The 16,948-nt window shown below is 41.3% G+C and overlaps 2 protein-coding genes across 5 annotated transcripts in view; one reads left to right on the forward strand and one right to left on the reverse strand.

The window, feature by feature from the left end:
- LOC119580116 (regulator of nonsense transcripts 1-like) overlaps positions 1 to 11,833 on the forward strand; it is a 44,266-nt gene extending 32,433 nt beyond the window's left edge. For both annotated transcript variants that reach the window (XM_037928051.1, XM_037928052.1), the window contains exons 2-6: positions 7,565 to 7,711; positions 8,483 to 8,605; positions 8,907 to 8,996; positions 9,411 to 9,545; positions 9,799 to 11,833. In XM_037928051.1, the coding sequence (XP_037783979.1) occupies positions 7,565 to 7,711; positions 8,483 to 8,605; positions 8,907 to 8,996; positions 9,411 to 9,545; positions 9,799 to 11,313 (2,010 nt within the window). In that variant the 3' untranslated portion in view covers positions 11,314 to 11,833. The remainder of the gene's footprint in view (positions 1 to 7,564; positions 7,712 to 8,482; positions 8,606 to 8,906; positions 8,997 to 9,410; positions 9,546 to 9,798) is intronic.
- A 255-nt stretch (positions 11,834 to 12,088) lies between these two features.
- The window catches only part of LOC119580115 (histone-lysine N-methyltransferase SETDB1-like), a 106,813-nt gene continuing 101,953 nt past the window's right edge, over positions 12,089 to 16,948 (reverse strand). For all 3 annotated transcript variants that reach the window (XM_037928049.1, XM_037928050.1, XM_037928048.1), the window contains exons 18-23: positions 16,551 to 16,728; positions 15,971 to 16,118; positions 15,165 to 15,344; positions 13,437 to 13,589; positions 13,097 to 13,257; positions 12,089 to 12,893 (exon numbers count right to left, since the gene is read on the reverse strand). In XM_037928049.1, coding sequence (XP_037783977.1) covers positions 12,687 to 12,893; positions 13,097 to 13,257; positions 13,437 to 13,589; positions 15,165 to 15,344; positions 15,971 to 16,118; positions 16,551 to 16,728 — 1,027 coding nt within the window. In that variant the 3' untranslated portion in view covers positions 12,089 to 12,686. The remainder of the gene's footprint in view (positions 12,894 to 13,096; positions 13,258 to 13,436; positions 13,590 to 15,164; positions 15,345 to 15,970; positions 16,119 to 16,550; positions 16,729 to 16,948) is intronic.

Here is a 16,948-nt window from a genome sequence, read left to right on the forward strand (position 1 = left end):
AAAAGAGGGAAAAAGGGAAAAAAATGAGGGGATAAGGAAAAAAAGAGGGAGAAAAGGGGAAAAAAGACGGAAAGGGGAAAAAATGGAGAGGGGGAAGAGGGGAAGAAGAAAGGCAGGCGTTAAGAAGGAAAAGGAAGGGGGTGAGAAAGAGGGAGGGAAGGGATAGGGAAACAGAGAGAGCCAATAGAGAAAAAGAGAGAGGGGAAAGGGGGGGAAAGGAAAAAAAAAGAGAGGGGAAAGTGGAAAACAGGGAAATAGAGAAAACAAGTGGGTGAAAATGCGAAAAAGAAAAACAGGCGTTAAGACAAAAAAAAAAAAAAAAAAAAAAAAAATAAGTACGGAAGATGGCGAAAGAGGAAAGCAAGAAAGAGGAAAAAAGGAAAGAGAGAAATGAAAAAGGCAGAGAGAGGTAAGCGTCGATAAGAATAAGAGAGGAATAATAGTAAGCGAGAAAACTAGACTTGAGAATATGCAGATGTAAATATCATAATCAAAGAAAATGAAAATGGGCAAAATGGTACTATACAGAAAAAAGAAAAATGGAAATGAAAAACAAAATCTCTGAAATTATGAATACTTAATGAAAGTTTTTGAGAAGAGAGAGAGAGAGAGAGAGAGAGAGAGAGAGAGAGAGAGAGAGAGAGAGAGAGAGAGAGAGAGAGAGAGAGAGAGAGAGAGAGAGAGAGAGAGAGAGAGCGAGAGAGAGAGAGAGAGCGAGAGCGAGAGCGAGAGAGAGAGAGAGAGAGAGACCGAGAGACAGAGACAGACAGAGATAGATAGATACAAAAACATACAAACAACGAGACAAAGACAGAGAAAACAAAGAGAACAGACAGGCTAAAATGCCAATGAATTGAAGGAAAAAAAGAAGGTTTTGCCTCCGGGAACACGTCCAGACGAGTGGGCGTGCTGTGACAACGGGGGAAAACCGCAACAAAGCGTAAATACAGGGACACTTAGAGGGGGAAAATTGAGCGTGTTGGACATGCTGACGGTGAGTCATGTGATGAATCAGGAGGGATACTAAATATAAAAAGATTTGCAGAAAAAAAAATACAAGGAATTATTTTCTAATCGGATAAAGTAATGTAGGTTGAACGAAATGATATAAATAGTAAGATAAATACAAAGAGAGTAAGAGGATATTAGAAAACGAGAAGGGTTAAAGTCACGTTGCGCATGAAGTCAATGAATCTTCAATAAGTGGAGTAATGAAGAGTAATGGCCTCTAAACACGTGAGAAAATCGCTTGCACTTCAGAGAAAGAAGCATCATAAAAACACGGGAGGAAGGAGTGTCAAGAGGGGGGACTCAAGGAGAAAAAACGAAAGCCCATAAATAAAGGAACAAAACAGACAGACGAGGAGAGACCAAAGCGGAAACGAAGGGTGTGTAGCGGGGTATGTAAAGAGTAAAAATAAACTCGGGGAATAACGCGTAAGACATGTGCATTTCGGGGGAGGAGGAAGTGGAAGGAAAGAGAGGGAAATGGAGAAAGAGATAGAGACATACCGGAAATATTAATACGGAGACGATAGACGTGTGTTTACTCGAGGCTGCTCTGCATTGACAGGACGAAAGCGAACGCGGGGATAAGAAAAAAAATTGCCACGTGGGTGAAGAGTTTTACATGCAATAAAAAAGGCGTAAACATTTCCCTCTTGAAAAAGCAAAGAATTTTCGTGTGTTAATAAAAAAAGAAATATGTGATTTTTGAAAAGAGGAAACAACAAAAAACGTTCTTAACAAAATGGCAACCGACGATGGAATCTGAAAGCGTGCTCGATCTCAAATAATAATGTCTTCACAAATTTCAGAACAAGGTCAGAACGCAAGAGCTTAGGACGACCAAAAATACTTCGAGGTACACAGCGAGGTTGCTTATCGCCTTGGCTTTTCTTCGTTAATTTTTCTTTCTCTCTTCTTTTTTTCCCCCGTGTTGAATACCAAGGAAAATGAAAGACAGACGTTGGATGCGCGAATAACACACGTTGCCTTCATTCCGTCAGTTTGTTTTAAAGCAGATTTGTGTAGCAAACTCCCCGCTGTTTAAACTGACCGTCGTTCATGGGCGGTAATACGATGCAGCTACTGAGTGCTGATGTGGAGTAATGATAGACCAGAGACGATAAGCTTATTGAAGAGTTATTTGTGGTTATAGTTCTTACTGTGGGGAACGTAATCAGTATCCGCACGGAAGGATGAGGAAAGTCACAAGCTTGGGCTATGATCTAATGGTCGAATTTAAGTCATGGAGAAGACAAAAATCAATTCACTTCCCACTAATTTGACAGTATGATAATGTTAATAAGAAATTATATTATTGTATGCTTATTATACAGTGTATATATATATATATATATATATATATATAATATATATATATATTTATATATATATTTATATATATATTCATTATTATTGCATTGTTGTCTTTATCAGTATGATAATCACCACTGATATTATTATTTGAATAAGTTACAGCCTTTGACATTCTAACCATATATCTTAAGTGTGAATATTAATTAACCCGAAGTTCGTACCAATATACCCATTAACAAACTTTCAGAAGGAAATCCCAATACACATTCTCTGTGAGGTACGAGGATGACGATCCTAAAGATTTAAATAATTTTCGTGGGTATATTTTTTTCTCTTGACATTTCCGATGCGACACGGCTTCGTCCTCAACTGCCTCGGCGCAAACAAAGTGCCTGAGAGCGACCGAGCCAGCTGTCCCTCACTAAACGCCCAACACTGAAACATTCACAAGCCACCTTTGGCCACCTGCCGAGATACTTTTTTGTATTTTGTTTTAAAAGAAGTTGGGTGTTTGGTAGAGGGAAGGGAGGATGAGGGGAGGGATGGGGGAGGGAAAGGGGAGTAGGAGGGAGAGAGTGTGAGGACAGGGAAAAACCATCGAAGTGCCTCTTTGTGTAGTGAGTCGTTTTGAGTCGTCCCACATATTCATAAAAAAAAAAGAGTACTGTAGTTTTAAAAGCGGTGAACGGGGTAATTAGTTTTCGTCCTAGGTTAAGCGGTGTTCATAGATGTTAACGTTTGCTTAAATGTTTTAAGATGCATTGTTACTTATTTTTCTTTTTTTCTTTTCAGGTGAGTGCTGCTGCTGCTGGTCTGCTGCACAGTAAGATAGTACAAAAATATTTTGTTTGCAAATCGAATCTGTTTTCGGTATATGCACTACAATCTCCCAATAATCTTTTGGGCTGATTTTGTGTAAATTAACTCTTTAATCTTCAGTGTAGGATGGAACTGCTTTTTTATGTGAATTAAGTTTTTGCAAGTTCTCTTGAAATTAGACAGTCCATGGAGATCTGGGTGCAGTATGCAGAGAAAAATCGTTTTATATATAAACATGTTTCCTTTTATTCATTGCGGTCTAACTACCAAGAACCCAAAGCGCTTAAATCGCCGCCAGAAGCACACACCCACCTTCCTCGTCGGGAAAAGTATTTCCCTGTGTCCTTCCTCAAGGCGGTGTCCTCGCAAATACGCACGCCTATCCTTGCCTCGCCCAAGCACTCCTTTCCTCCCCCTCCCCCCCTTTCACTTCATTAATCCTCCTCCCCCCTTACTTTCCCTCTCACTGCCCACCTCTCTCCTTGCCCCATCACTCAGTGCCACAGCTGTCAAATGCCCTACCCTCGCCCCTTCCCTCTTGCCCCCCCTTCCCCCTTTCCCCTCGTCACCAGTGTAATGGAAACAGTAAGTCTCCGCCTCAGAGAATAGGTGGAGCTTCATAACAATGTCTCCGCCCTGATGGATGAAGTCATTATAGGAGGGCGTGGCCGACGGCGAATCTTAAGGGCATGACGAGAGGGCGTCGGGGGCAGAGAGACATGCGGACGGGGAAGGGGGGAGGGAAAGGTGCAGGAGGGGTGATTGGCATGTTTTTGACAGGCGGGAAAGTGTGGTATAAACAGAGTCACGTCAGTCTGGAGCAGCTGACGAGGAATACTACAGATTTCCCGAGTGACAAGAGGACGGAGACAAGGCGAGTGGCGTTCCGAAGGAGGTTAGTGACCGGAAGAACGGAGGGGCGTGCGAGCCAGACATTAATGGGGGGTTTACAGACCACTCAAGTCACATCAAGTCCCCGCCAGGAGCAGCCGGCCAGGGCGTGAGTCTGGCTGATGGAGGTGCTGGCTCGGGGCGCCTCGCGTTGGCCGTCTCGCATGCATTGCTGACGAGGCGAAATCCGCGGCCGCTCAGAGTAACGCTCCCTTCTCCCTCCGAAACGACCTTGTTTATCGCCTGTTACAAATTGCTGCTCCACGTAATTAACCATTCTTGGCCATTAATGCTCTCATATTTAACGAACAATGCGCTTAATTATGTGTACTTCCGCGTCTCTCCCAAGAGCCAAACGCATCGTTGGCAACACTCACGCTCCCCACCTTTGCCAACATTGGCAACACCTCACCCAGCCGCGGGGCTTTTCCCTGGTAAGGCGATTTATTTTTGGAAACTATGTCACTCCTAGGCTTCGGGGGGAGGAGGAAGGGGGTGGGAGGGGTGGAGGAAGGGGGTGGGAGGGGTGGAGGAAGGGTGAGGGAGGGAGGAGGAAGGGGTGGGAGGGAGTGAAAGGGGGGGAGAGAAGGGTGAAGAAAGGGAGGGAGGCTGTGGTGGGCGAGATGAAAAGGGGTGAAAGTCAAAAGGTGAAAAAAGGGATCAGAGGAGGGGAAGGAAGAAGGATTTCACGGGATTCAAAGCGTGACGTGGATAAGGGGCATCTCGGGATGTATATATAATCACCAAGTGTGAAAGAACGAAAGAACGACGTGGTGGAAGGAAGGAAAGGAAAGGGAAAGGGAAAGGGAAAGGGAAAGGGAAATGCAAAGGGAAGGAAAGGAGGGGATGGTGAAAAAAGAGGAAAAAAAAGAGAAGAAAAGAAAAAAGAGAAAGGAAAAAGAAAAAAAGAAAAAAAAAGAAAAAAAAGCTGAAAGAAAAGAAAAGAAAAAAGAAAAGAAAAGTACACAAAGAAAAATAAAAAGAAAAGAGAAAATAAAATGAAATATAGCAAAACAAAGCAAAAGGGAAAGGCAAGCGAAAGGCCTAGGACAGAACGCCAACGCTCATTCGGCATCGGACATTCGACAGGATTTCGAACCTCCACGCCCCCCCCCCCTTCTCTCTCTCTCTCTCTCCTCGGCCGTTGCTCCCAAGATGACGCTCGCTTATGAGTGCCCCAACGGCGGGGTACTGCGGGCATTCACTTTCCCTTTTCCCTCACGCTGGGCTATACTTTCCTCCCCCCCCCCCTCCCCTCACCTCTGCCTCTGTTTCTGGCCCCCTTCTCTCTCTCTCGTCACTCGTCTCTCGTTCTATCCCCAGTTTTTCACTCTATTTTTCTGATCTACCAAATATTTGTCTATTTACATACACTAAATGAACATGCACGCACGCGTACGCACGCGCGTACACATACACACACACACACACACACACACACACACACACACACACACACACACACACACACACACACACACACACACACACACACACACACACACACACACACACATTTATGAGTGTAGGTATCTCTCTCTCTCTCTCTCTCGTTTTTTATGTCTATCCATTTGGGGAGATTAAAAATAATCAACCTTCTCTTAATAGTCTTAGATGATCAAAGAAGACATGCAAAGTGACTGGCATGATTACATATATGTGTGTAAATATATGTATGCATATACGTTTGTATATATGCATGTATGCATATATGAATGCATTCATATACGTATGCGCATATATAACATCGAAGACACACAGACAGATGGGCACTTCGTATTTAATTTGCACACACAGAAAGAAACGAAAATCTCAATCGAACCGGAGTTGGCAGCCGATCGGCCGAGAGCCCGCCTTGCCAGCTGCAAAGTGTGGGGTCCAAAAAACCACCTGCCGCTCACGAACGACCTCTTCGTCTCCTCAGCGGTCGTTGGTGATTGGCGATACTACCTCAGAGTTACTACCATTACCGCGAATGACACGATTTCGGCGTTGATTGGAGTTAATAATCAAATGATTACCTGTGTATCATGAAGTAAGAATTTATTTAAAAAAAAATGTAATGCAAGTAACAGGATTACAAGATTGAACTGATGTGCAGACGTTGTTAGGGTTAATGAATTAGTCACAGGTATCATAATCCGAAGTTTAGGCTTTATCTTTGCATTCGCTTGGTTTGCGGGATTGGTGGTAACTATAACCCCCCCCCCCCCGAATCACCGGCTCCCTCTCACGCACATGACGCGTTCGGTAGAGATTGTGATTGGTGAATTGCGATTGAAGATGAGATAGATTGGGAGATTTTGAGTGTGCGTGAAAGAGAGCGAATGGAAAACAGTGCGTTCCAGCGATTGGGATTGGCACGCTGATTAGAGATAAGTTGGGGAGTTTGGGCGTGCGCGAAAGAGAGAGAGAGAATGAAAGAAAAATAATAAAGGAGGGAAGCAAAGTCTGAAGTTTGGAATAAGAGCAATGTGCCTGCTAAGAGGAGCCTATGCAATAAACCGGATGTCATCATGCTTGCTTGAGAAGTCCGGAGCCACTTGTGTGAGCCCGGGGGGGGGGGGGGGATGCAGTGCAGGAGGGGGTGATGGATGAGGGGTGGGGGGGGGCGAAGGCAGGTGGAGTGGGTGGGTGGTGGAGGCTAAGGCTGGTGGAGTGTGGGAGGGAGGTGTTATATGCGGAGTAGGGGGGGGTGGAGATGTAGTAGGGGGACGATGCGGAATGTGGGGGAGGGGGGGGGGAGTGATGGATGCAAAATAAGGGGAGCTGGGATGGGGAGTGAGGGATACTCCTGGTATGAGATTTGGTAGGATGAAAGGATGTGAATAAAACATGGAACATTCATAAGGTCATGTTAAATGGGTGAAAAAAAAGAAAGAAAGAATGAAAGAAAAAAAGAAAAACTCATTTGTGAGACATCACGTCCATTTTTCGTTGCAGTTTATACATCCATTCGTAGTTATGGTAACTACTGTAAGGTAATGAACGATATTCTTTTTCTTTTCTCTCTATTTCCCTTTTTGTCTTCCTCCCTCCTAACTAATCTTTTCCTCCTCTCTCTCTCATTCCCTTTCTCTCTCGCTTAGAACTCCCCCTCCGCTCTTTCCATCCCTCCCTCTCTTTACTCCACTCCCACCCTCCCTCTCCTTCCCTCCATTCTCTCTCGCTCTCCCATTCCTCCCTCTCCATCCCAGCATTCTCTCCCTTTCACCCCTTCTGACCATTCTCTCCAACAACTCGTTCTCTCTCTCCCACTCTCTTTATCCTACCATTCTTTCTCTCTCCCATTCCTCCAACCATTCTCTCCCCCCCCCTTCCTTTCCTCCATTCTCTCTCTCTCCCATTCCTCCCTCTCCATCCCACCATCCTCCCTCTCCCGCTCACCCCATTCTCTCCAACAACTCCTCCTTCACCGTTCTCTCTCTCTCCCCCATTCCTCCCTCTCCATCCCACCATCCTCCCTCTCCCGCTCACCCCATTCTCTCCAACAACTCCTCCTTCACAGTTCTCTCTCTCTCCCCCATTCCAGGAAGCTTCAGCAATGGCATCTGGCAAGTCTCTAAACGTGGTCCAGCGAGAGGGCTTTTTCGATGACGCTTTTTTCAAGGAGGCTTGGGAGGATTTCGACCGCGCCGTCCAGACTGTCCTGGACAAGTTCGATAACCGGGGATTGAAGGTGAGGCCGCGGTTTTGCCTATTTTGTTATCGTTATCGTTATTATCATTATCATTGCTGTTGTTGTTGTGATATTTATTATTATTATTATTTTTATTTTTTCAATATCATTATTTTCATTATAATTATTATTATTTTCATTATAATTATCATTATTTTCATTATAATTATCATTATCATTATTATCATAATTATATTTTCATTCTTGTTATCATTATTGTTGTTATCATTAGTGTTCTCATTGCGGATGTTAATTTTCCTCCGGCAATTCTTGTTATTTCCTATCATTGTCATTATTACTGTTATTTTTATTCTAATATCTATTATTAATATTATTATCATTGTTGTAACGATAATAGTAATAATGATGAAAGCAATAATGTTAATAATGATGATGAGGATATTAATATTGATAATAAAACAGTAATAATGATAAGGATAATGATGATGATATAATAATAATAATCATAATCATAATGACAACAACAACAATAATAATAATAATAACAATAATAATAATAATAATAGTAATAAGTATTATAAAAATTAAGATAATGATCATAGTAATGATAATGACAATAATAATTCTACTACTACTACTGTTAGTATTTCGACTACTACTACTACTACTACTACTAACAAAAAATAATAATGATGATAATAATAATAATAATAATAATAATAATAATAGTAACAATAGTAATAATGATAACAACAACAACAATAACAATAATAAAAACCGAGCAGTACATAAACAACTCTCTATCCACAGGTTGACTCCGGTTCGAGGTCTCAATGTCGGGATGTGTACAGCAAAATCCGCTCTTCAAAGATCGACGAAGACTTGTACGCTTCCCAGGCCGTTCAGATCAACGAGAAGGATGGCAAGTTTCAGGTAATGTGAAGCTGTGATTGTGTGATTAATTATTGTATTGAGTAAGTGGACCTTGGATTTCCGATGGGATTACTATTATGCTGGTCCTCGTTGTCGCCGTCACTATCATTATCATCACCACCACATCACATTGCATTGCATTACATTACACAACATCACATAATTTTCACAGCACAACTAATCACATCACAGTGCATTATATTATACTTAAACCCTCACCCTCATTCTAAACACCACCATACCAGCCAACACCACCCTTTTCAAAATCAGCATCAAGCAACATGATTGAATTTCCTTCCAGGCTGTCATGGACGTGAAAGACTTTAACCCTCGGGAACTCCAAGTCAGAGCCGTTGACGACAGGATTGTGGTTGAGGGATCCTATCAGAAGGTGAGTTGTAAAAGCAGTCACGGTTTATATAGTATGGGATGTATTGCATCCGTGCATGCGTGTTTTTCATGTAGGTTAATTTGACGGCAAGTTGGGTTAAGTCTTCGGGGGAAAAACAATGCAGACTGTTTCATAAAAGGGGTAAAAATATAACTACATACAGTACGTATAATACCCGGCATATAGTAGAGTGCATGAAATTGATAGATCGACGAAATAAGTCAGCTTTTTTCTGAAATTTATTTGAAATTTGAACATATCTTATAATTCTGTTATCTCTTAGTTTCAAGTACTCCTTACCTTGACTGGAGCTGTAGTCTAATACATATAATTATATATTAATTTTTTCCCCTGTAATAACAATGACCGATTAAACATGTCTGTAAAGTTCATTGAGGCCGCGTTTCCTTGTAGGTATCGGAGGACGGTACCTCCACATCCAGCAAGTCCTTCTACAAGGAGTTCTCTCTACCTCCGGCTGCTGACATTGACCAAGTGACCACTGCTCTCTCCAAGGATGGTGTTTTGACTATCAAGGCGCCAAAGAAGGTTTGTGCAGAAAAATGATATCATACTGATGATACTGATAACTTGATTAAGTATTGGGAGAATTAAAGATGATATCACTCTCAAGATGTAAGCAATAAAATAGCAAGTCACTGAGAATGATTTGGATAGTTCTTTGTGGTTAGTAACCATGTATGTACATGTCTCGTTCTTTTGTAATTTGTGTTATTTTTCTCTTCTGCAAGCTCGGTAAAATTGCAATTGCATTGACAACGTACTAATCTTGACCCAACAGGAAGGCGCTGCAATCACCCAGGGACCCAAGACGAGCAACTCATCCTCTAGCGTTCAGCAGTCTTCCTCCTTTTCTCAGCAGAGTGACAACAACTCTACTTCCTCCTTCAAGAGTACTTCCTCCAGGACTGTTGTTCAGTCATCTTCCAGCTTCGAAGGATCCTCGCTTGATGGCTTCGATAGTCTGCCAAAGGAAATGCGTGAGAAGCTCATGTTCAGTGACTCTGGCTTCGGCTCCACGAAGACCAGCACGTGCACGTCTCCCGCCCCCAGTGAAGCCGGCTCTGAATCCTCACGTGTTTCCTCCACGATGGAGTTCGACGTTAACAGAGGGGCTGCTCCTGTCCGGTCCGAAGTTACCTTCAATGTGACCAGTCCGAGTCAGCCAACGCCGCAGCCGATGTACACGCAGGGACCTCCAGGCATGCAGCAGCAACCACAGCAAGCTCCTCAGCAACTGCCGCAGTATCATCCTCAACAAACGTTCCAGCAGCCTCGGCCGCAGATGTTCCAGCAGCCAATGTTCCAACAGCCTCCTCGGCAAGGGTTCCAGCAACAACCTCAACAGATGCCTCAGCAGATGCCACAACAGATGCCTCAGCAGATGCCACAACAGATGCCTCAGCAGATGCCACAACAGATGCCTCAGCAGATGCCCCAGCAGATGCCTCAGCAGAAGCCCCAGCAAATGCCTCAGCAAATGCCCCAGCAAATGCCTCAGCAGCCATCTCAAAGCATGTACCAGCAGGCCCGTCCACAGCCGATGGCGCAGGCCCCAACAGCTGGCACAGGATCTGGTAACCAGACAAGCGTGAGCATCACGGAAGAGAATGGCCGCCGCGTCATGACTTCTCAGACTTCAAACGTCGTCCAGGAGAATGACGGGGTTATGGAACACCGCGAAACAGCTGCTGAAATTACTGATAAGAACAGCCAGGCAGCACGACGTGAGGCCTCCACCAAAATGACTCGCCATGAGGAGGACCCCGAAGGAAAGTTCAAGCGTTCCGAAGCAGCTGATGCCGCAGAAGTGAGCGAATCCTGCATCCAACATATGCCCGATGGCTCCGTCATGTCGGTGAAAAAGAGTTCCTCCTCCACATCATCCGTTAAACAGTCTTTCAGCTCCTCCATGGGGGGCCCTGGACTCTTCCTCGAGTCTGGCAACTTCCCTTCAGGATTCGGGGATCTGAAGGACCTGATGGGCCGTGGTCACTCGCTCATGTCGCAAATGTCCACTGACTCTATGGCCTCGACCATGTCTGGCAGATCAGGTTTTAGTGATATGTCTAACTTCTCCCACTTTAGCGATGCTTCATCTAAATTCTCAGAAATGTCAAATTTCAGCAATATGTCCAATTTCTCTGACATGTCTCACTTATCCAATATGTCAAACTTCGGTAACATGGCCCCCAAGGACTCTTCGTCTCGCATTACCAAGTCCTTCTCCACCTCCTCTTCTTCATCCTCTGTCAACAAATCATTTTCCTCGAACTTTGGAGACAGGAATTTCTAAGGATATCAACAGAAAATAACAGAGAGGAGGGAGAAATGCCTTGCCTTAACTCATCACATGTGCAGTTGGTGGAAGTTCATTACGCAGTGTTGGGACTTCCTCCATAATGCTTTTGGTTAGGGAAATGCAATTATTTTTTTGAATGCTGGTGCTGAGTTTATGTCTTAGAGAATAAGTCGACATCTGTTGGAATTATTTGAGAATTTAATTTGTCAATGACTTCAACTACAGATATATCAAGATATTTTGTTGCCTTTATGTAAAAGCGAAAAAAAAATACACAATTGCTGGAACAAAATGTGTCTTCTGATCATTATAAAGGACTATCAACCAGTATTATTTTATGAATTCCCAAGCATATTTAATTGATAGTAACACTTCATTTCTTGTTGATATTCATGACATTTATATTTAAACCTACAGAAATCATTAGTGTTAAGCAATTAATATAAGTAATATATTGACTCGTTTTATACATGTGTGAATTTCGAATAAAATGTACCACTCAAAAATGTTTTCATGTGAAAGTTTTATTTTTACCTTGGCTCTATTATTCACATTTTCCTTAACAGTTTCACATGAAATACTTTTATCATTTATTAGATATTTAATGCATTAAATTCTAAGTATGCTTGCATATTTTGTATCAGTAAGAGAGTGCCATTGGAAAGTTCCTACATGTCAGCCCATCAGATAATTTTTAAAGTTTCATGTTCACGGAAGAGAACGTCATCATGAAGTGAATAACAGTGGATTAAAGTAAGAATAACAGTGCTTTTGGTTGATTTTTCAAATATTTATTTTATGTGTTTTGTTCCTATACTCAAGTATTCCAATTGAACCATGTAATATTAATGCTACCCCCCCACACATACTCCAAAAAAGAGTAACAACAAAAAATAGATTTTAATGTTCAAGTGTATGAATATTCAAATAGTCACTTACCAAGGACTTGGGGATAGCAGAAATAGGACTTTCATCTTCTACTCTGATAAGATTGATCCTTATACAATGCAATGATCATAGATTGTGGTTTGACGTAGACAAATATACAAGATAGCCTAACTGTCAATCAGAGTAGGTGGAACAAAGATAATGATACTGATTATTTGTGAATTGTGATCGGACACAGAGAGTTGGCAATAAAAACAAAATTCCCATTGCATATCAATAGTAAAATAAAGATTCATTGCTTTTAACCGAGAGCATAAAAAAAACGGACACAAGAAGCTACTCAAAAGTATTGATAAACTACCACATCAATTCATCCACTACATCATTAGAACCGGGAATTACTCTAGAACATCATATGGTAAAAAGGTAAAAAAGAAAATTATTTAAATTATAAATATAAAGAAACAGTAAAATACAATCTACAACAACCTCCCTCGGCATTTTCTGGCACCACAGTAGCAGTACTTAGTCTTGCCCGGGACGCTGCCCACTTCATAGCTGTAATCCCATGTGAGTTCAGTGCCTGCACGGATGTTGCTGATTGCAAAGAATGCCACCCATGGGAATCTTAGGTCATGAGTGTCAACAAAGACATTCTGGACGAAGACGTTTGGTTCACACGAGTGCTGGAAGGGAATTTGCTTTACTGAATTTCTGATTAAAATGACAAAGTTAATTTAAGTTTGATGTGTCTATGTTAACATACCTGTTTGTGAATATATAAAAAAAAAAAAAAAATAATCCAGGAAAATTAGTTCTTACAACACATTAAAAAGTAGTGTTTTATATATATATTTATACTTCTAAAATTACTATACTATACACTCACATTCAAGAAACGGCCTATATTGCCTGTATGTTTGGCATCCATGATGTATACTGCTTCGTCTTTTCCAAAATACTCTCTCACGCTCTTGTTTGCTCTCTGCTTTGGAGGGGTAGCTAATAATTGACTTGGGGCGAAGGTTTGTGGACGGCGTTGCTTCTCATCTAAGAATTTTTGGGTAATAACCAATTAAACTATATGCTATCCATATGTTATATATACATGAAAATAACACATTACCTACCAACTGCACAAATGGGAAAATAAATTAAAGAAAGGAGATTAAACAAATAGAAAGAAAACCATAGCTCCCTTTACTATCAGTGCATTATATCAGAATTACCTGCTTCATCATCATCATCAAAATCGTCAGCTGCTTCTTCTGATTTTGAATCATCCTTGGGTTCGGTTTCCTTTGGCTTTTCAGGCTGTGATGACTTGGATGCTTCATCATCTGATGCAGGAGCAGATCCTGATCCACTTCCATCTTTACTTTCTACAATAAAAAAAAATCAAAACTCTTGTTTATTTGTAAAACCACAGACACACAAACTTTATCATGATGTGAACATTCTATCAATCAAGACACAATGGTTAATGGTTAATGTTTAGAAGAAATAAATGCGCTAGACATCAAAGGTCATATAGCACTATGGTAAGGTATTGTGGCGAAAAGGGTGAAAATGAGTTAACAATCAGGATAAGATGTATTAGATGTCAAAAAGTTGTAGAATGCTGTGGGATAGAATAGTAGAGAAAAGATTATAGAGGGAGAGCAAATGTGGGGATTTGTAAAATGATGTGGTTAAAGGTATAGGGTGATCAGATCAAATGGAGAATAAGTGCCTGAGGAAGGGGGAGTAACACTGCATGGGAAACCTGCAAAAGAGCTATTATGAAACAGTCAAATGGAATAGGGGAAGGTGTCGAAAGAATGGTGGTGGCGGAAGAATGTCAAGAGGGGAAGGATCCACAGAAGGATTTTGTTGTGATTTATGGGAGTCAGGTGAGCATCTAAGTAGGGGTGGTAAGGATAATGGGGAAAGAAGAGGGAATGGTGCACACAGAAGAGGAGAGGATGGTGTGTTTTTTGGGTGAGTGGGAGGAAGAGGGGTAGCGGGAACCTGATGAAGAGGATGGATATCGGCAGATACTTTGAATGTAGAGTGAATAAAAAGATTAGAGGGTGGATGAGAGAGTGGATCATTCTCTTGAGTCATGTTTATGAACTTTTGGATGTCTTCAAGAGTTTCTGGTGGGGAGGTGGGTGGGGAGGTCTGAGAAACAAAGACTTTCTTATGTGGAGGAAACAGATATCTGAGAAGCAGAGGGCGGGGTGGGTGTAGGAGAGGTTGTGGTAGGAGATGATGGAGTAGAACATTTAGATTGTTGGGTATGAGGTAGAGTGAGAAGGAGGGGGGGTAGGCACCTGGGAAGTGGAAGAGATTGGAGTATCTGGATTTAGACTTGAAAAGGAATTTGACTAGGGGAGAGAAGAGAAGAGATAGTTTGGTTTGGGGTGGAAGGATACTGGGGCAGATACTAAGACTACTTGAGGCAGGGGTCGGGAAACCAATAAAATAAAATTTAGATAGGCTGGTTGATGAAGGGCTAAGTCTTAATGCCCCTACTAAGGGTAAAACATCTTCATTATTGGCCATGGTGAGCCTGAAATAAATGGGCAGAGGAAACTATATATCCTCAAGGTCCCCATGAAGGGTAAGGACTAGATAATTAAACAAGGGAATACTGTGCGCATGGCTCCCGGAGGCCATTCATGACTGACACAAAGCCAGCCTTTCATCCTTTCAGCATGACTCTCACACCTTGGGAAGTGGACAGAAGAAAGGGATAATGAAGAAGAGCAAAAAAGGAAAGCTTCTTGTGTTGTCTACATGATATGGTGCTAATTTTGCTCTTTTCTAGTTCTGCATCTTTGTTTATGTCTAATAGGCAAAATGTCTGCTTAGTGCAATGTCATGGAAGAACTTGGGTGTTTTTGATGCCTAGAATGACTGTGAGAAAAAGAGCTGGTGCAAGAGATTTTAACCTCACCCATGACAACACATACCTTTTCCTTTCTTTAGGAAGTTATTGCGCGATGAACGTTCTTGAAGGCGAGCAGACTTTTCTCTCTTAGTAAGTCCCACCTTTTTCATATATGTTGGATGGCTGAAGTCCCGATCATCTTTTGTGTCATCTACTTCATTTTCACTATAGAAACCATCACTGTCTGTGGAATCTGAGCCAGCTGATCAGGGAATGAAGATACATATTAGCCACATTCTTCTTGTTTCTTTTCCTTTTGTTTCTGCACATCTACACTTGCACACACATCTGAGCATACATGCGCACGCGCACGCGCGCACACGCACACGCACACACACAGACACACACACACACACACGCACACACACATACTCACACACACATACTCACACACATACTCACACACACACACACACACACACACACACACACACACACACACACACACACACACACACGGAAAATTAATATCTTTCTAAAACATAGGGAAGGCTGCATTATCTGGATATTTGTTGAGATATCCTGTCCATAAAAAAAGAGAACAACATTATAGTGGTAATAATAACAATGACAGTAAAACACAAATTGTCAGAGTGTGGTAAAATTGGAAAAAAATAACACAAAAACAAATTTGGTAAGAATGCACAAGAAAAATCAGATGTAAGAGTAAAAAATGTTTTACAAAAAATTACTTTCAGTAATTACAAATATGTAATTGGTAATAATGCAATCACATAAAGACATGAAGATATGATATTTTTTTCCCATATCATTATTTTATTTTAGCAGATGAAAAACCTTATCAAGACTACAGACATTAAAAGTTACCAATTGCATTTCCTTCTACGGAGAGCTTGCTAGTTTCTTCTTCAATATTCTCTACTTCTTCCTCATATCCTTCTTTTGCATTTTCCATGACCTCAATATAATCCAGCTCAGCATAGTAGTCATCTCCACCCACTATCATCTTGCCTTCCTATTAAGTGAGAAAAAAAGTTTAAAAAGTTTATAACAGGAGTTTCTCACTACTGCAATGAAAATATATCTATTGTAATATCAAAAAGCTAAAATGCATATGAACATGAACTTTTTACATTTGTAATTTTCAATGTCTTAGACTATCATGATTTTACAAACACAATTCTGTAGAGAAGGTATGAATGACACTGATTACCTTCACAAGTGCAAGAGGTATATTTGATGGGTTTTGATTATATCTTCATCAGAAATACATGTATTTCTGATGAAGATATAACAGAAACTGGCCAAATACATCTCTCACACTGTAAAGACATTCATTCTATTTCATACCTATTCTACATTTGTTGCTATTAATAGGGTTCGTACATAATTCTCTTAATTCTGAAAGAGGTTATTAACTGGCAACCATAAAAAAGGAGATTCAAACCTCATTAGCAATAGTCTCATTCAGCATCTTGCCCACATAAACGCAGATGAATCCTCCTCTAGGAATGTCGTGTAAAGTTCGAACGCCCCAACCTCGACGTGCAGTTTTGAATAGCTGCAACTTTAGCCTCAGTGGGTGCTGCACGACACGATTTAAGCACATGTTGCTGCACTTACATCTGTAAGGTTACTTTACAATGAAAATGACTGAAGATAGAAAAAGAAAAAGAAAAGAAAAAGAAAAAGAAAAAGAAAAAGAAAGAAGAAGAAGAAGAAAAAAAAAAAACAGCAGAATATTCTTCAGTACACCCAACAAACAATCTGACTATGAATTACCTATTAACATAATATTTACATTATTTCTAAAACTGCAAGACGTAGGAAAAAATACTCATAAAA

The sequence above is a fragment of the Penaeus monodon genome, chromosome 13 (assembly GCF_015228065.2).
Source record: "Penaeus monodon isolate SGIC_2016 chromosome 13, NSTDA_Pmon_1, whole genome shotgun sequence".
Taxonomy (NCBI): domain Eukaryota; kingdom Metazoa; phylum Arthropoda; class Malacostraca; order Decapoda; family Penaeidae; genus Penaeus; species Penaeus monodon.